This window comes from Ostrinia furnacalis, unplaced genomic scaffold, assembly GCF_004193835.3.
Source record: "Ostrinia furnacalis isolate ACB-3 unplaced genomic scaffold, ASM419383v2 OfSCF1226, whole genome shotgun sequence".
NCBI classification, from domain to species: domain Eukaryota; kingdom Metazoa; phylum Arthropoda; class Insecta; order Lepidoptera; family Crambidae; genus Ostrinia; species Ostrinia furnacalis.
This window is the reverse complement of record NW_021131465.1, coordinates 338,022-358,083: the sequence shown is the minus strand read 5'-3', so window position 1 is coordinate 358,083 and position 20,062 is coordinate 338,022. Positions and strand designations below refer to the sequence as shown.

General features: G+C 37.2%; 5 protein-coding genes across 7 annotated transcripts in view; 3 read left to right on the top strand and 2 right to left on the bottom strand.

The window, feature by feature from the left end:
• The window catches only part of kcc (solute carrier family 12 member kcc), a 341,704-nt gene that overhangs the window by 149,342 nt on the left and 172,300 nt on the right, over nt 1-20,062 (bottom strand). The gene's annotated exons all lie outside the window — the stretch shown is intronic.
• LOC114351950 (trypsin, alkaline A-like) lies at nt 4,281-5,711 on the top strand. 2 transcript variants are annotated; one of them, XM_028303310.1, is made up of 3 exons: nt 4,281-4,357; nt 4,652-4,899; nt 5,042-5,711. In XM_028303310.1, exons 2-3 carry the CDS (start codon nt 4,870-4,872, stop codon nt 5,312-5,314), a joined length of 303 nt encoding a protein of 100 aa, XP_028159111.1. In that variant the 5' UTR covers nt 4,281-4,357; nt 4,652-4,869; the 3' UTR covers nt 5,315-5,711. The 2 variants fall into 2 exon arrangements, with proteins under 2 accessions (XP_028159111.1, XP_028159112.1); XM_028303311.1 differs by lacking the exon at nt 4,281-4,357 and adding an exon at nt 4,467-4,492.
• On the top strand, nt 7,189-9,754 carry LOC114351935 (trypsin, alkaline C-like). The gene is made up of 4 exons (XM_028303288.1): nt 7,189-7,294; nt 7,628-7,802; nt 8,269-8,527; nt 9,391-9,754. Exons 1-4 carry the CDS (start codon nt 7,249-7,251, stop codon nt 9,685-9,687), a joined length of 777 nt encoding a protein of 258 aa, XP_028159089.1. The 5' UTR covers nt 7,189-7,248; the 3' UTR covers nt 9,688-9,754.
• On the top strand, nt 12,572-15,438 carry LOC114351933 (trypsin, alkaline C-like). The gene is made up of 4 exons (XM_028303287.1): nt 12,572-12,736; nt 13,504-13,672; nt 13,954-14,209; nt 14,549-15,438. Exons 1-4 carry the CDS (start codon nt 12,691-12,693, stop codon nt 14,858-14,860), a joined length of 783 nt encoding a protein of 260 aa, XP_028159088.1. The 5' UTR covers nt 12,572-12,690; the 3' UTR covers nt 14,861-15,438.
• Nucleotides 17,309-19,008, bottom strand: LOC114351937 (trypsin, alkaline C-like). The gene is made up of 4 exons (XM_028303293.1): nt 18,852-19,008; nt 18,324-18,492; nt 17,772-18,030; nt 17,309-17,674 (listed from the first exon to the last, which is right to left on the bottom strand). Exons 1-4 carry the CDS (start codon nt 18,895-18,897, stop codon nt 17,378-17,380), a joined length of 771 nt encoding a protein of 256 aa, XP_028159094.1. The 5' UTR covers nt 18,898-19,008; the 3' UTR covers nt 17,309-17,377.

Sequence of the window (20,062 nt, the reverse complement as noted above, 5' to 3'; positions counted from 1 at the left end):
CCGCGTAGAACCTTCCCGCCGGTGTCATAAAAGGCGGCTAAGGGAACATCCAAAACCTACCAATAATGTAAACTCTGTATTTCAGAGTTATCTCTCCAAGCAAGCTTCTGATAAGAAAAACAACTTATTTAGCCAATGCGAGGAGTGACAGGAGCAAGTGTGCCTAGAAGACCGCGAACTGAATCCCTCATTATTGAACGAGATGAAAACTTAAACATGTACTTGCTTGGTTCAGATGTTTATTACCTAGTTATTAGGTGCAGATATCAAGTACTCTGTAGGTACATTATGACACAACTTTTATTATGTACTGTTAGGCCCAGAACAACGGTGAAACGCAACTGCAATGAAACTGCAATTTTGTGATGATTCTGATGAATGAAACTGAAAGTTTCAAACTGGTCACGTCTCATGTGTGGTCTCTCAACGGCAGTTACAGTTTCGTTGCAGTTGCGTTTCACCGTCTGTTCTGGGCCTGATGTGTTTCTTTTCTTTTTCTTCATGTGACTGTGGTCTTCATATGAAAATATGTGTGAATTTGTTGTTAGATTTTTCTCTTGAAACGCACATTTGTATTTTTTTATTATTTAAGTATGCATAATTTAATTTACGTGTGTGCTTTTGCAACCATTTATTGGTTAAGGGATCAAAGCTATCGGCACCTACTTATCTTTTTACCCACGACAGAAACGGATAAGGAGTATTCATTTTGAATGATGTTTATTAGGGTGTGTAAGATTATACTATCTCTAAGGGGATTATAGGAATAAGTACATTATCATTATACAGGGTTTTTACAGTATTGGCGATTGGCTTAAAAATTGTAAAATGACAATGAAAAATACATGTAATGATATTATAAATTTTCTTATTCTTATTCTTATCACCAAAGAATATTATTCGTACACAAAAAGTGCTCTTATATTACATAGTTATGTTAAACTTTACAACGTGTTTCTGACGATATCCCATGAGTCTAGCTCTAGGGTATTATTAAGATCACTTAAAAGAATCGTATAGCATTTAAACTATTTTTTAATTATTATTTTATCACACGAAATAATTCGCTATCTAACAATAAAAATTATGCACATAAGGGCTGGTTATATAGGTGATCTTTTTTTAACCAATTTTGTGAAAATTGCCTTCTTTGAAAAATTATGTGTTTTGGAACACTTATTCATAGAAAATTCCCTTAAAGTTAAAGGATACCGCCAGGAACACGTTGAAATTAATAGCCCATAATTTTACAACATACGATTTATTCATTATCAAGATTAAAAATCACCAATCTCTCCTAATCAATACGTATAACTTTTACTCTTATCTTGACATGTAGTATCTGCTTATTTTTTTATTTATAGAATACGAGTAAAATTGTACTTTTAAGTAAAACCTACTTTCAATATTTTCATATTAAACTAGCTTTTGTGACCAAAGCTAGATTTAACAGAAAGTTCTTGAAAAGAAGCTCAAGATCACGAGCATTGATAGGTATTCACAAAAATGTAATCGAAACATTAGTTATTTGCACCTACTACTACCCTAGGATACACCTAGAGTAGTAGTAGGTGCTAATTTCAAATCCTACTAATAGTATGGAGACTACAAGTTTGCTCGAAGACATTAGCGAGAAACTAGGTACCACCACTTGCTATAAAAAAACATTATTGATTGAATGTTCAAGAAATTGTCTTGTTTGAAACCGAACTCCGGCAATTTAAGCCGGTGATTAAAAAATATATATCTGGGGGCACGGCAGTGCATGCCCCCACCAAGTCGAGCAAAAATTAATATTACGAGTATATAAATGCGAAAGTTTGTATGGATGTCTAGATGTTTGTTACTCTTTCACGCAAAAACTACCGAACGGATTTTGTTGTAACTTTACAGTATTATTGTTTATAACCCATAATAACATATAGGCCATAATCTATGACGATCTATGACAAACTGAATTTCACGCGGGTGAAGCCGCCGGCAAAAGCTAGTTAAACTATAATTTGAATTGAAAACCTATTAAATTAATCCCTTCAGCAGTTAACGTGTGAAATATTCACAAAGTTCCATAAATAGGTATATTATTATTCAAACTACCTCATTATCATTAGTAGCAGATATTAGGGTGTTATGGAATACCTAGTAATCTACAGGGTGGAAACGTTTCTCACTCGATTATTTCTAAACTATACAAGATATCGAAAATCTGATTACTGATTCTGAAAGTGCTTCACACGCTCTTTCAAACGGTACCAATAATAGGTTACAAAATAAACTAGATCTATCCGAAAATTCAATGTTTCCAGCTTCCATACATTTAGGAAAACCACATAATATTAAAAACTATACAAGATATTCAAAAACTAGTTACTGATCCTGAAAGTGCTTCACGAGCTCTATCCAACGGTACCAATAAACTGGATCCATTTGAAAATTCAATGTTTCCAGCTTCCATACATTTAGTACAGCCACAGTCATGGCACTCATGTCTTGTTAATATTATAGCAAGTAAAGCCTAAAACCAATGTTTTCCAAGAATAATTTAAATAAGAATGCAATTTACGAGTTTATTTTAAGTGTGTATTATTTAATAAAAACATTTGACACTTCTAATATTGTTTGGCTGGCATACATTTAGTATGGAGGCTGAAAACATTAAATGTTCGGATAGATACAGTTAATTCTGTAACTTAATATTGGTATCGTTGGATAGAGCTTGTGAAGCACTTTCAGGATTAGTAACCAGTTTTTCGATATCTTGTATAGTTTAGAAATAATCGAATGAGATCACTTATCGTTTCCACCCTGTATACTTATAAAACAAAGTCACTTAGCTCTCTGTCTGTCCCAATGTATGCTTAGATCTTTAAAACTACGAAACGTATTTTGATGCGGTTTTTTAATAGATAGAGTGATTCGAGGACGGTTTTAAGTATAACATTGTACCAGTGCGAAGCAGGCGCGAGCCGCTAGTAAATTAATAAATAATTACGCATTATTAAAAATACAATCTATAAAATCAATTTTAAAATAAATTACTTGCCTCAGTTAAAAACAAGGATCGTAGGTAAGAATTAAATTTTGAAGAATATTTTGGCTAGTAGGTAATTGCAAATGTAGATGGCATGGTCACTTACACCCGTAGTATGTCTTTTCCCTCCGTTGGCAATCGTAGTAGTGTCGCGAGTATGCCATTAACAAACAGATTCTCATTCATAATCCGGAAATCACAAATAAAACCCAACCCGATAATTTATTGTTAATCATGATTAGCAACACAACTAAGTCGGGGAAAAACGCCTCGCTTGTTGTTTACAATCAATATAGAGGCGTGCCCTTTCGATATTGTCTTCAGGGTGAAAATAAAGATTTTAATAAAAAATAATACATAATTAAAATGCTAAATGTCCGATTTAAATTAAATACTTTATCCTACATAATATGTAAATTCAAATATAGGATCAAAGAAGCTTAAAACTTAAGAGGCGTTTTTCGCCTCGTAGTTAGGTAGGTACCTAAAAGTTGCAGTTATTTAATTAACATTAAAACCTCTCTGTGGTCTACTGATGGTAAGACCATCTGCCTCAGACCCGGAGGTTTATAATATCATAATTGCACAAAATACATTATGTTTCATTGTTTAAATGTTTGTTTCAGCCGAAAGACATCCACTGCTGGACAAAGGCCTCCCCCAAGGATTTCTACGAAGACTGATCCTGCGCCGATCGCATCCAGGCATGTTCAAATGTATAATTAATTATTTACTTCGCTATTTAAATTATTTAGTGTATTGGTGAATGCGCTGAAATAACCTTTATAGTTTATTTTAATTAGAAATTCTGATAGTGCATTCCAAAATGTACACTTAGGTAATATTATTAAAATTTAATTATCGTACGAGATAATTTTGGAAATAACAGTTGGTCAGTTTAAGGTTGATGGATCATCTTCATTATCTATGTGGATCTATCAGTGTCAATAAATTGAATGTTGATCCGAACTTAGTGATGATAAATAATTATTGCATTATTTGCGGTATATAAATATGCATATCAAACCATGCACTTCATTGTTAGTGTTTACCGCCAACAAAAACATGCGTCCAAATATTGGTAGAAGCCGCAAAGTAACTTTAATGATCTAACAAACATTTATTAACGTATTATGTGTGCTTCTTTTCAGCGGATCCACCCGCCCCAGTCATTCAAAGAATCGTGGGTGGGTCGTTGACTACCATCAGAGAGTACCCGGACATGGCAGCTCTGTTGTTCTCCAGCTCCGGAGTTGGCCACAGACAGGCGTGCGGCGGCATCATCCTCAACAACTGCGCCATCCTTACCGCTGCTCACTGCACCATGTGAGTTGATATTTATCAATTACTTTGCAACTGCATATAAGTGGGATTTTTTCATCATCATCATCATCATTTCAGCCATAAGACGTCCACTGCTGAACATAGGCCTCCCCCAATGCTTTCCATGTTGATTTATTGGTAAGATTGAAATATTACCTTAAAGGTTAAGATTCTTAAGGAGCCTTAAAAGACAGATAGAGAAACGAACAACAGAGTGATCCTACAAAGTGTCTCTTTTTATTTTGAGATGTGGAACCTTTTAAAGAAGCAAAATAGATAAATAAGTTTTTTTTTCAGTGGACACACAATTGCCTGATGGCGCGCACGTGTGGGATCCGACTTTGCAAACCGCAATGGAATTGAAATTAATACTGCACAAATCATCAACCATCCGAGCTACAACAGGTGGACTATTGATAACGATATTGCTGTTCTCCGCATGGCGTCCACCATTCCCATAGGTTCAAATACTGTTCAGGCTGGCAGAATCGCTGGTGTCAACTATAAACTTGGTGATGGCCAAGTTGTGTGGGCCACTGGATGGGGTAGGTGGTGGTGGGTATTCTACTACCCTATGTCTTAACTGTTACAAACATAAACATGATTCTTGGGTACAGCTTTTATTCTGGAAATTCACAATTAATAATTATCACAAATTCAATTGGAAATTCACATTTATTATTTCAGTTACGCCACGTGCAAATCTGGACCATCAACCAGGCTATTTGCAGACAGCGCTACGCTACTGTAGGCGGCTCTATCACTGACAACATGCTGTGCTCCGGCTGGCTGGACGTAGGCGGTCGCGACCAGTGCCAGGGTGACTCCGGTGCTCCTCTCTACCACAACGGAGTGGTCGTCAGTGTCTGCTCCTGGGGCCGCGACTGTGCCGATCCATTCTTCCCTGGTGTCAACGCCCGTGTATCTCGATTCACCGGCTGGATTCAAAACTACGCTTAAAATGCTTTTACTTCATGTTACGACTAATAAATTGCAAGTTTCTTAATAAAAAAATTGCTTTAAAAACTGTGTTTTTAGCTTAGGTAGCAAATGCGTTAAAACGGCTGATACAATACAATTTAATTAAACAAATTGATAGAACATAGCAAATTGAACACTGTCTGTAAGTTGAAATTATCAGACTTCAGGAGACGCTTCAGTATGACACCAATGTTAAACTGTTCTCGTGCTATGGAGAAATAATAATTATGCCATTATTGTAACAACCTGACCTACAAAGTCACTAAGAGTCCCTTAGTTGTATGACCTCGTATGTGGTTAATGTAATTTTGTGTATTATTTTTTTTGTTAAATGCTGGGAGGTTTATTATAATTAATTATTTCTAAAATGAAAAATGAAAATGAAAATGAAATTTATTCGTCATTATCATAGGTACAAAGTTGTTAGGGGTTAGTAGGTTCCACTATGATCTGCCGTATAGGCATACGAATTCTTAATAAATTTGAATAATAATTTAATCTAAATCAATTGGTATTACAAAATTATCTATGTCAATGCAGTCAGTCAATCTTTCTAATTATTAAATACAACAAAATAATAGCTTATGTCATAAAGTATACAATTTCAAATTATGTCAAAACTTAGCCTAAAGAATCATTACAAAATTCATCAATGGTATAATACATTTTATTTAATAGTAGTAAGATCAGTTCCTTTTTAAACATTTTGTCATCACACTCTAGCAAGGCCTTAGGAAGCTTGTTAAACAGTTCGGCTGAACCATTTAAGAACCTAGTAAGTGCAGCGGAGCAAATTTTACAGGAGAGCGAAAAAACGCATTTTCATTTGCCCTGCTAAGATGCTTAAAGATTTGGATAACTTCCGATGTTTATATTAAAGATTAGTTACTAAAGTATACTTTATGGAATAAAAGAATATATTTAGTTAAAAATTGCAAGTTTTATGCTCTTTACTAACACTAAAAATTATTTTTTTGACAAAAGTGCCTCGTAAAAATCAAAATCAAAATCGAATATGAATCAGTACTCATGTAGTCCCCAGATTTTGATATGGTTATCGAGTGTCAGCCAACAGAACTCGAAATAATATTTATATTACAGTAGCATTTTACCTCTAGTAAGTCACATTGACCATTTTGAAACCTAGTAAGTCCATGCACTTACTAGGTTTTAAATGGTCATTGTAACTTGCTAGGTTTTGATAATGGTTTTTGCAGATTTGAATTGGACTTACTAGGTTTTTAGCAACGCGTTTCTCCGGTGTTAAGTGTAATAGAGCGATTTCTGTCTTCACATCCTGTGGAGACCTTAATTCTAAGGTGATTTATGACAAAAAACGAAAATCTGAAAAAGTGTCCCTTACTAGGTTCTTAAATGGTTCAGCCGAGTTTTGGTGCCATATCTAAGAAACTCTTTTTCATTAATGCAGTCTTACACATATTTCTTTCCACCATAGGTTTCCTAGGTCGAAGACGATGAGCTATTGTCGACTCCACTCTTTTAAATTCATCTACAAGTACAATAGAACAGTGGTGTTTTTATTCTATTGATTTTGCATTGAATGACGTGGAAATAGCTTTTTACGTAAGCAGTTTTCAAGACACCGCTTTAGATCCCAAATTAAGCTATTTGTTTGACAACTCAAAGGCCGCGTATCCGCTAGAGGCAGCCTCGGGCCGAAAAAATCCTTACGAGACAAATAGCGCCTCGTATCGATGAACGCCTCGTATCGATGTATCTGCTTTAAAGTGGTGACGTTAAAATTGATGGATTGCCTAAATTAATTTATCAGTATGCTAATATCAACGCTGATTAATATTGATATCTGTGATCTAATACTCCTAACAAATTTCATATAAATAAGCATACTAGAACAACACAGTTCATTCATAGTGTTAACCGATAACAAAAAAATGCACGCTTTAGTGGTCTTACTAATGGGGCTAGCTGCTGTGTCAGGTAATTTATTGTCATAACCAGTTACACGTATAGTCTGCTCACAACTACTAGTGGCGTAGCAAGTCTCAAACTAAGGATACAGGAGGCCTTTTCATCTACAGAAAAGGTCATTAATACCGCCCTGGGGGTCCATGTAGCCCGGCGGTCACGTATCATTGATATGGCTGATACAGGGGTCGTTACGCCCTGCAACGTACACAGCCTTAGATGACAATGCAGTCAGTCATAATAATTATATTGCATCACGTTGGTACATTTCATTATGCAACTTATTTCAAGTTTGCGGCTGTTAACATTGCTGTTTAATTTAATAATTATATTACTTCTTTTCAGCTGATGCACCCGCCCCAGTCATACAAAGAATCGTCGGTGGGTCTCTGACTACTATCAACCAGTACCCGGAGATGGCAGCTTTATTGTTCTCCAGTTCTGGCTTTGGCCACCAACAGGGGTGCGGCGGCACTATCCTCAACAACCGTGCCATCCTCACTGCTGCGCACTGCACCATGTGAGTTGTTCTTTATGTTTACTTTGAAATTGCAATATTACACTGCAGTATTAAATTGCGTTTTTCTTGAAAACCTTTCAATATTCAAAAATTAATTGAAATATAAATACAACGTCATAATACATTAGTGATCTGGGGTAATACTACTGGAACCGGTCCTGCACTGCCTGCATCCAGGTATTTCCCGTGACTTTCACTAGATCGTCGGTCCAGCAGTAGGAGGCCTGCCCACACTATATCTTCCAGTCCGTGGTCACTGCTCGAGAACTTTTCTGCCCCAACGGACATCAGCTCTACAAGCTATGCGCCCTGCCCATTGTCACTTGAGTAGAGCAATTCTGCGGGCTATGTCGGTTACTTTGGTTTTCTTGCGTAGGTTCTTATTATGTGGACTATGGTGTCTTTTTGGTAGTAGTAAAAAGTACATGTTCTAAAGATAAATAAAATGGAAATGGTTTTTTTTCAGCGGACACACAATTGCCAGATGGCGCGCTCGTGTAGGATCCAACTTTGCAAACCGCGAAGGAACTGAAATTAACACTGCACAAATCATCAACCACCCGAGCTACAACCCCTGGACTTATGACAATGATATTTCTATTCTCCGCATGGCGTCCACCATTCCCATCGGTTCAAATACTGTTCAGGCTGGCAGAATCGCTGGTGCCACCTACAACCTTGCTGATAGCCAAGTAGTCTGGGCCGCTGGATGGGGTAGGACTAGTGTAAGTATAGTTGATCGCATCTACCGTATTCTACCCTATAGCAGGCCTGGCTCACTCCGCGCGGTACATCCGATAATTACCTACAGCGAAGCGCCCCGCCGGCGGGTATTATATCAGTCGAGTGTCACGCGCGCCCGTCAGGACGCTGGCGTGCGTTGTAGTATGATTATAATTCTATGATCGAAGTATTATTTAAAAATGGACATAAAGAGAAAGAAATATTGTGCGGCGTTCGGGTGTTTAAATTCGAAAAGAAATATACCGGATTTATCTTTTTTTTTCGCTTCCCAAAAATGCTGAAAGGTATGTTGGCCATGTAGGTCAATAATTCTTAGGATAGTATAGGAACCTAACCTACCATGACTACTGCTCAGAATTCGTTCGTTCGTTTCAGCCAAATGACGTCCACTGCTGGACAAAGGCCTCTCCCAAGGTTTTCCATAATGAATGCATACTTACCTACATACGTACCTCATTACAAATAAGTAGATTAATTATTTTTTCACTAGACAGCAACCCTAACAGCGTCAGAAGAGTTCAGAGGCACGCGATAGAAAGAGACAAAACTTGTAGGTGAATAAAATTGTAGGTACGTAGTGCTGTGCGAGCTGAATTCCACTGTAACGCGTCGTAGCAAGACTCGCATTTATTTAAATCGTTTTGCGGAGTAATCCTTCTGTACCTGTACTATTACTTATTCTGTGCCTATAGTCCTGGACTTTAACTATTACAAACATAAACATGATTCTTGGGTACAGCTTTTATTCTGGAAATTCACAATTATATCACAAATTCAATTGGAAATTCACATTTATTATTTAATTCGATTGGGTTTATTCTAAATATCAATTTTCCATTTACAGGCAAATGGACAGGCTTCTGAGCAGTTACGCCACGTGCAGATCTGGACCATCAACCAGGCTATTTGCAGACAGCGCTACGCTACTGTAGGCGACACCATCACCGACAACATGCTGTGCTCCGGCTGGCTGGACGTAGGAGGTCGCGACCAGTGCCAGGGCGACTCCGGTGGTCCTCTCTACCACAACGGAGTTGTCGTCGGTGTTTGTTCCTGGGGTCGCGGCTGTGCCAGTCCATTCTTCCCTGGTGTCAACGCCCGTGTATCTCGATACACTAACTGGATCACACAAAATGCTTAATATGGTTTTACACAAACTCCTGTCTGACTTAATGCTATGAAATAAAAGGTTGTATGGAAAATATAAATAATTGTGTTATTAATTTTGAGTTGGTAGGTACATAATGTAATAAGTTAGAAACATTATGAAAATGTCTGCTCTAGAACGTTTTATGAATGTGTAACTTTAGTAATCTGATGTGAAACTAACAAGTGAAAGTAACTAAGTTTGGACGAAGTCGTTAGACTCTAAGGACTCTTATGCCCATTTTCACCATCAATCCCTAATTTTTAAGTGACTCCTACGGTAATACATATACAGTGTGTCCGGGCATGTAGTGATTAAACTTTAAAGGCTTAATCTATGGACAATTTTATCGATGAAAATACTTCAAATTTGGGGCTTGACCCATTTCTCGCAAAAATATAAGGATTTAAGTTTTTAATTTTTATTTTTCACCTCTTCCTTCAAAAACAAGTGAAAGCAGTGGCGGGGCAACAACTAAATTTGATGTGGGCAAGACAGATTTCGCGAGGCCCTGTTCTATGGCGACCTGAAGACGGTTGGTTGCAAATGCAAAATCTCGAAAACTGTAAGAGATACGGCAAAAATAATGAAATTTTGGGGGTTTCCTGAAGGGGTGATGAACTTTAGCAGTACTAACAATGAGTCCTATGATATTTGAAATATTGCAAAAAACACAGATATAGATATACCTATATCTGTGGCAAAAAATCAATTATTTATTCAATAGTTTCGTAAAATGTTTTTGAGTTATACATCTTAAGGTTCATAATATATGTAAGTACGAAGGACTCCCTATAATATTAATCGTATCGATACGCGCAGGTCATTTGCACACGCAGATATGTCGAAAACGGTAAGTGATACGGCAAAAATAATGGAATTTTGGGGACATTCCAGAGGAAAATGAATTCCGGCAGTACAAACGTTATGTATCAAAGAATTTGCGATATTCTGGAAAATCAACTGTAAACATCGTATAGTCCCGATTAATCGGGAAGTTTTTGCGATTTGCCATTAGGCAAGATGCCACTAAACCAGAATCACATCCATAACAAATAATATACTTTGCAGAGTCACACCCATCCAGAGTCGCACCCATTACGGCTTATTTTTGTTTTATTCTCGCTTTAAACATTTTTGAGTCGCGAGGCCCCTTGTACCGCGAGGCCGTAGGCGGTGGCCCACATCGCCCACGCTTAACGCCGCCTCTGAGTGAAAGCGTGGGTAACTTCACACTAATAAGCATAAATTTTATATCATGCGATAGCCAATAAAATTATTTATTAGTAGAAGTAGAAAACAGATACAAGTTTCATACATTTTAAGGGAGTAAGAATGGATTTAATTAGAAAAAGACAAGATTTTTTTCACTTCTTTTTCAGTCAAAAGAAAAACCAGGTCGTTAAGGTATGTTTTATTTGCATTGTATTATTAGTATTTGAGCTATTCTACAAAACGAATGTAAATTTATTAGTCTACGCCTATTAGTTTCGACGTAATTGTTGAACAAAGATACCCCTTCCCAGCGGTTTCCATAGCGCACGCGACATGCGAAAATGCACTGCCTGAAAGAATCACACAAATTATGATTACCTACTAGCCGCGCTATGGAATCGCTGGGAAGGGGTATCTTTGTTCAACAATTACGTGAAAATATATTAAATATTCTACAGATTTAATATCATAACATGCCAATTATATAATAATTCTTTATAGGTCTGGGAGGCCATCAAAAAAAAAGTGCGTGCTCTTGACCCGAATGACTCTACATATAAAATATCGAAATAAATGCAAGCACTTATCGTCACTGATGCATTTTATAATTAATATTAATAATTAAATCATAATCATAATGTTTTTGGTAAAATTAAAAAATGACATAATGGCGTGAAATAATAAATACATGGTTTAATTTTTTGATCGCACACGCATTATTTACATGTTCAACATATCTCGACGAAAGTCATAGTATAGTAGTATTAAAATATGTTACAATATTACAACATCATTTTGTTTGACAAGTCCGCTCGTCTTGGTGTCAGCCGCAGTAGTGTAACTAACTTTGGATGTTCTAAAAAATCTATGCCACGAATCCCCAGTTTTGCTCCAGTCTACTCTTACGCCCGTATTCACAAACATTACTATGAGGTCTTACAGTGCGCGTGGACGCACAGGGTGACACACGAACCAATCACAGAGCTCTATTCAACGCTGTGCGTTCGATTTGCTGACTTAAACAAGCATTGTTTGTGAATACGGGCGTTACTTATTTTTCTGAAGTCAGAACTGATGAACTTATTGCAGCTTGCAACATGGACTTATGCATCATCGTGTGTTTGTGTAGGTACGTAAATTTCATCATCTATAAAACCCCCATTGTGCCCCCAGTCTCCCCCAAAATTACTTGTCAAGTCCGGTTCAAAGGAGACTGGGCGAAATTGGTCCAATGTTACCTATGGTATCACAGTTACTGCTTAAGATATATTATAAACTTTACTTTGTAGTGCAGTATTTGTATTTTGTGAAATCGTATCTCCAGGGAATTTTCCATAAAATGAGTAATCGCATGACGTGCTAAAACAATAAACAACAAAAATTGATTCTCGAAGAAAAATATAATCTAGGCACGATTTATATTTTGTGCGATTTTTTCTTTGAACTTTGATATATTTACATACAGAAGTGCTTCAGACTGAGGTTCCATAACCTTTAGGTAGTAATTACTATTAATTTAAGCGTGCGTGTTGACCCCATTGAAGAGTACCCCCCAGTCTCCTTTAAAGATATAAGCTAAATCTTTAGCTTGATAAACTATATTTTAATAATCCTTTTAAATCTATTTCAACCTATAAGTTGAATGTTAACTATAGCGTCATTATTAACGGTATGTTTATCGTTATCAATATATCAGTATTTATAATCGTTAACTGATAGTTATTTGCTATTTATTTCTTACTATTAGATGTAAATAGTTTTAGTGTTGCTGCTGACAACAAGATGCGTGGAATCCTGGTGCTGCTATGGGGGCTTGCTGCTGTGTCGGGTACATAACTATTCTTTTTTCGTCGTAGGAATCGAATATTCATTATTTTTATTAGCTGGTGGAGTTTTTAATTGTAGTGGCAAACCGCAAAAATCCCGAGCCTTTCAATTTACTTGACTTATTGACTTTTCAGCTGTGTTGCTACAGTCTGGTTAAAATTTAAAGTTATTTACAATTAATTTACAATGAACTTAAAAAATTAAAAACTTTATACAAAAGTTATTATTTACAGAAAATAAAAGTAAAATAATAAAAAATACACTTATGCTATCCTAAGTATCCCCAAATCCGTCATTGAGGTTAGCGGTGCCCAGAAGGCTGACAGCGTTTTTTTATTTTTTTATTTTTATTTTTTATGCATAACAAGGTATTTGACCACAATCGCACCTGATGTTAAGTGGGATGCGGTCTAGGATGGTACATATCTGCCCTGTAAGTGCCTATTCACTCTCGCCTTGAAAAGGCCCGGATTATAGTTTCCGCGTTGAATTGCGAGGCTTAGACGCTGGCCAAGGTAGAACCCAGCCTTCTGGTCACCGGTAACCTCGATAATGCGGGAGAAAGCTCAGTGAATAGCTTTTTGGCCTCCGGGCCCCAAGATCCCAGCGTTTCCACGCCGTACAAAGAGGTAGCTGCCTGTCTAAAACTCTACAACGTTCAAACGCAAAAGTTCAAAATGGTATAAAGTGGTTTTGCACCAGCATCGTTAAACGAGTACCTAATAGTGTAAAAGGATAAAATTACGTGAAATATTGTAAAATTTTCAGCTGCCCCAAAAAGCGTGGAGAGGATCATTGGGGGGTCCCTGGTCAGCATTAGCCAGTACCCGGAGATGGTAGGTCTCCTGTACTCCCTGACCGGCGTCGGTCACAGGCAGTGGTGTGGCGGCACAACCCTGAATAGTCGGGCCATCCTCACTGCTGCCCACTGTACAATGTGAGTTACACAAAAATAAAACCATCTACTGTTTCTTTCTCAGACGAAGTTGCATTGCAGTATACATAGCAAAGAACGCTTGCATTGAAATTTTGAAATGCTGTCAAAAAATTCTCATGTAGATCGTTGCTTTTATTGTCAAAGGAAATTAATGAAAATTTGAAAAAAAAAAAAATACTGCCGAATTTTTTTCATATAAAACGAGCACAACAGTCGTCTTGAACAATAAATTTTTCAAACACATCTCAATCTGGAATTTAAGGTTAAATTATGTTTTCCAGGGAGGACCCCCCGTTTAGATGGAGCGCGCGCGTTGGTTCCAACAACGCAAATAGCGGCGGTACTGTCATTGCGTCGCAACAAATTATCAACCACCCGCAGTTTACGCGCGCTGACTTCAACAACGACATTTGCGTCATCATCACTTCAACCAATATACCCTTCAGCGCCAATGTACAGCCTGGCAGAATCGCTGGCACCAACTACCATCTGGCTGACAATGAGCCTGTCTGGGCTGCAGGATGGGGAACTACTTGGGTAAGTACTATAGTTAGTAGTAGTATCTTGGCTAACCAGTAACTCTGATCATTGTCGAATGTCGACACTGACACGACTGAGTTTCTTGCGCTGTTTCTTTTCAGCTTAGATATTATACATTATGGTCCAGAACTCGATCTATTGGCAAAAAAACAAACTTTTAATTCTTCATGATGTTATAAGGAAAATAGCAGTAAGAGAAGGCATCCATTTGCAAGCACGGACCATTATGACAATGGGTCATAATTAGTTGCAAAAAAAATAACTTTTCAAGTTAGCTTTTTATCAATGGCTATCCCAGTTCTGTTCTGATAAAACCTTCACTATCTTCCTTTACAGCAAGGTGGGTGGAACTCTGAGCAGCTTCGTCACGTGCAGGTCTACTCCGTCAACCAAGAGGCATGCAGGCAGCGCTACGCGGTAACTAACAACGTGGTTAATGACAACATGTTGTGCTCCGGTATACTGGACGTGGGTGGTCGCGACCAGTGCCAGGGCGACTCTGGTGGTCCTCTCTTCCACCATGGAGTGGTCGTGGGGGTCTGCTCGTGGGGCCGAGGCTGCGCCCAGCCCCAGTTCCCAGGAGTCAACACTCGCGTCTCCCGCTACACCGACTGGATAAGACAACATGCTGAGAATATATTATTTTAAGAAATAAATAGACTCCCGTTACACCAACTGATTAAGGCTGAGTTGCACCACCTAACTTTGACCGTAGCTTTATAGCTAAGTTCAAAGTTAGGTGATCGTCATCGACAACCGGTGTTTTTTGTAAGGAGTTTGACAGATTTTTGACGTTTGTACGGTTAAAGTTAGGTGGTGCAACACGGCCTAAGAAAACTCAAATAACTTTATTGCTCCTCTTTGGAAAGTAACATTTTTGTAAGTAAACGCTGATAGTACCTAAGTAATTACGCTTTTTATTAAATATTATTGCGCCAGTTCCATTCCTACAAAATTGAAAAATGCACAGGCCCCGCCATCTCCCAACACCACGAATACTAACTGTTTGTGCAAGTAACAGCTCAAGGAGTAATGACTTATCATTGTCATAAAATACAGATATGAACAAGACAGATAATAACTTTATTATCCAGCTACCGATTTGATAATGAACTCGTTCATACTGCTTATAAAATTCAATATAAATACCATAAGCCTTTTATTACGTACGATCATACCTACATAATTTAATCCCTATTCTGATTTTACCATAATTATGTTAATAAAATGAAATAGTTTACGACCACGAGAAGTATTCGGATTCCACTTACATATACAGGGTGGAAACGATACGTGATCTCACTCGATTATTTCTAAACTATACAAGATATTGAAAAACTGGTTACTGATCCTGAAAGTGCTTCACGAGCTCTTTCAAACGGTACCAATAATAGGTTACAGAATAAACTGGAACTATCCGAAAATTCAATGTTTCCAGCTTCCATACTAAATGTATGCCAACCACAATATTAGAAATGTAATTTATTTTTTGTTGAATAATAAACTTAAAAAGTCGGTTGAATAAACTCGTAACTTGCATATTATTTGAAATTATTTGTGGAAAACATTAGTTTATAGGCTTTACTTGCTATAATATTATCAAGAGATGAGTGCCATGACTGTGATAGTACTAAATGTATGGAAGATGGAAACATTGAATTTTTGGATAGATCCAGTTTATTTTGTAAGCTATTGTTGATACCGTTGGATAGAGCTCGTGAAGCACTTTTAGGATCAGTAACTAGTTTTGCGATATCTTGTGTATAGCCTGACCNTAAATTTAAATGGGACCACCCTTGAGGTATTACCTATACGCCGAAAAAAGATTTGTTCAAATCGGTTCATAATTGGCGGAGTTATCGCGTAACAAACATAGAAAAAAAAAAAACATACGGGTCGAATTGAGAACCTCCTCCTTTTTTGAAGTCGGTTGAAAATACCAGCACTTACTCGGGGCGTTCCTTATCCCTCTCTTTGCATCTACCTCTGAGCTATATTTATTTATTTCCTATCATTCTTTCCTACTTTTTAGAAAAATATGCAGTCCACTCTGTCCACTAAATCTATAAATTACGTCAGAATTAAAAATGTTACAGTGATAACTAGATACATACTTTGTAATGGCTACTATTGAAACTATACTTAATATTATACGCTCAGCTTTCATGCTATTAAGTGTCTTGCAGACTTTTTCCATGAGAGATTTTAAGAAGAAACGTGTGGCAAAGATATAATTTTTATTTAGGATCATACTTGTCGCACATTCAGATGTGTCGTTGATATCTTGTATACTCCTAGTTTTTTTTTTATTATCCCGCGGATTTATTGACGCGGTGATTCTGCCAATGTCAAGTGTTTTAGGAGACATATACTTTAGTCCGCTTCATTAATGACTTGATTGAGTCTGTCAAACAGAAAAGTTTGTTCTTGAAGTTCGAGTTTTAGACAAGAATTCTAGAATATAAAAGATTTGGAAGTGTAATAAATCGATTTGGTTATAATTTGTTTTCAATTTCCTATAATCTTATCTAATTATACTTAAATCTTCATGTTTTGTCATGAAGCTAATTGTCACAGATTAGTTATTAATTAGTATCACATTATCACGAATTTATTATCGGTAGTCTGCTTAGTGTAATATCTACAAAAACAATTTTGTTTTCTTTGCATGTTCATTTTCTTATTTTTAAGTGATTAGACTAAGCTCAGATAGGAAACAAATAGAGCGTAATTTTTCATTTATTCGTATCGTGTACAGGGTGTTAGGTAAATGGTATATAAAGCTGACATACCATGTACCCAACCCCTGTATAAAATGGTACCTATTTAGTTAAATAAATGCATTTGAACGTAACGTGTCATAATTGTAGGTGCGGCAGTGATTCTAAATAATTGGGTAGATAATACCACTAACCAATAATTCAAAGAAATACTTCTGTAAAAATACTCTATAATTTGATTTTTAATAGCTTTGAAATTAATAATTTACTTGGCAAAAATATGAAGACGGGATTGGTGCGTTTTGTCAAGTTGTATGTGTTTTTGGTGGCGTTAGGACTATCAGGACTAAAATTTATAAGTAAATAAAACATAACATTGTAGAAATTAGCAGCATGTATTATATCATTATCCTATCAAGCATCCGTAACATGAAGTCAAAGCATTTTAAGCGTTGTTTTGAATCCAGCTGGTGAATCGAGATACACGGGCGTTGACACCAGGGAAGAAAGCCTGGGCACAGCCACGGCCCCAGGAGCAGACACCGACGACCACTCCGTTGTGGAACAGCGGGCCACCGGAGTCACCCTGGCACTGGTCGCGACCGCCCACATCCAGCCAGCCGGAGCACAGCATGTTGTCGGTGATGGTGTCGCCTACAGTAGCGTAGCGCTGTCTGCAAATGGCCTGGTTTACGGTCCAGATCTGCACGTGGCGCAGCTGTTCAGACGCCGATCCTCCTGACTGAATTACAACAAATACACAACGAGGTCAATATTTAATTCAAATTAGAGCCAATTTTTTTTGTCGAAGTCACAGAAAAAAACAAAAAAATACTTACAGAAGTGGTACCCCATCCAGTAGCCCAGACGACTTGGTTGTCACCAAGAATGTAGCCAGCACCAGCGATCCTGCCAGCCTGAACGGTGCTAGAGCCGATGGGGATGATAGAGGCGGTTCGGATAATGGAGACGTCATTGTCGATGGTCCATGCGTTGTAATTCGGGTGGTTGATGATTGTCTGGGTGGCGAGTTCAGTGCCGCCGCTGTTAGCGTTGGTGGATCCTACGCGGGTACGCCATCTTGCAGCGGCATCTCCACTGAAAATACCATTTTGTCATTCAAAATTCTTAATCTGATGCATTATGATGAGTTGAATTCTGTTGGCCTTTAATGCTGTATAGGTAATATTAGTGAATTGAAAAATACCTTAGTTACGAAAATTACACTTATTTTACGTCTCAAAGGTTGAAACACTGCATGTGTGTTGTCCATTCCAGTTTTAACTCCACTTTGTTTATACTGACAAACGTAGCACACTTGCAACACAAGGGACTACATCGGTATGTATCATGAAAAAATGAAGAGATGGGTTTATTTTTGTGTAACTCACATGGTGCAGTGGGCAGCGGTGAGGATGGCGCGGTTGTTGAGGATAGTGCCTCCGCACGCCTGCCTGTGGCCGCTGGTTCCCCATGAGAACATCAAAGACGCCATCTCAGGGTATTGGTTAATGCTGGTGACGGAACCACCAACGATTCTTTGGATATTTTTGGGGTATGCTGTAAAAAATTGGTATAGACTTTAGTGTAAAAAACTCATTACAGAGAATCATCTTTAGTTCCTTTCTAGCTTTAATTTACTTGAGTTTTACTGGATGATGTCGCTGGGTGTTTTTTTTATTAAGCTTGTTTGATTTATAGACACTTGTATTTACAAGTACTGTAGAAAAATATAGTGCATCTCAAAAAGTAACTACTAGTACTCTATCTGGCTCTTAGACTAAAACGAACTTGAAAAGAATACCCCATGGCTCGATAGCCTCAGTGGTCAGAGCTATGCCAAGTTTATAAGTATGTACTAAAATGATATTTTTAATTGAAAATAATATTTAAATTAGCTTTAAAAATAATTTAATTACCTGACACAGCAGCAAGCCCCAAGAGTAGAACGATGAAGGTACGCATTTTGGTTATGACGGCACTACACTGAATTATTCAGATTTTAACCAGGGTATTTATATTAAAAACAATCACTATAATCTACTGGTTTACGATAAAAATTGACTGGTGACGTTAGTAACAGTAGATATAAGGTATTAGTTGGTAGACTGTAAATTATTGTTATCACTATAATTTATTTGACTATCTTATTAATATTTGATTAAAATTATTTCCTACAACATTGCGTAGTTGCTTAATGCTGTCAGAAAATGCCTGTCCTTTTCGAACTTCATAATATTCGAGAGAGATGTGGTAATCGATTTCCATGATTTCATATTTAGTCGGGGTTCTATGTTGAAAGTTTTATTAAAATATCTGTTTTCGCAATATACATTATTTATTACACTTAACTCAAAAAGGATTTGTTGTTGCAACCAATGTTTTTGTCTTTCAACACGTTGGACAGATGCTACTATGTCATGTCGCGGATTGGGAGTATAAATAGGTACTCGTACAAGCGGTTGCATATTTAGTGCGGTCGGAAAACTACTGATAGTTTTCTGTTTCTCTACGGCCAATAGGTGCGGAGCAGTAAAGAAAAATGTTGCACAAACAGGAAATACCTATTATTCAAACTATTTTCACGCGTACGAAGTCGCGCGCGGGCACAGGCTAGTTGCAGATATTTGAGGGATCCGAGCGAGAAACTTACACATCTGGTGGATACTGGTGGGGAAGGAAAAGCTCCCAAAGCAGCCTAAGGTGAGTATACCTAGAGTATTGCTATGTAATTAAATTCTCTAGCCTATACTCACCTTTATTTTTAGTCTATATTATGTTTGTGTTTTCTTTTGCAATGGACCACGGTGTCGGATTATAGAATTTATCGGACTATACAGTACTGCCTATTATAAGACCCCCTATAATCCGGAATTTTTCAAAGAAGGTACAAGCTTGTTTACCCAAAATTGTGCAAATAAATATTTGAATTTGAATTTGTAATCTGACTCGAAATCAAAGAAAATAGTTTTCTGAAAATTATACAATCAACATTGGGGGCGTTAGTTTGACGTTTGTACTAAGATTAGTCATAGTATCAATTTTGATCACAATCAATAAATAGGTTATTTTTTCTGTGACTGAATAAGGATGTTATTCTTGAATGGTTTAATCTTAATCTAAGATACGG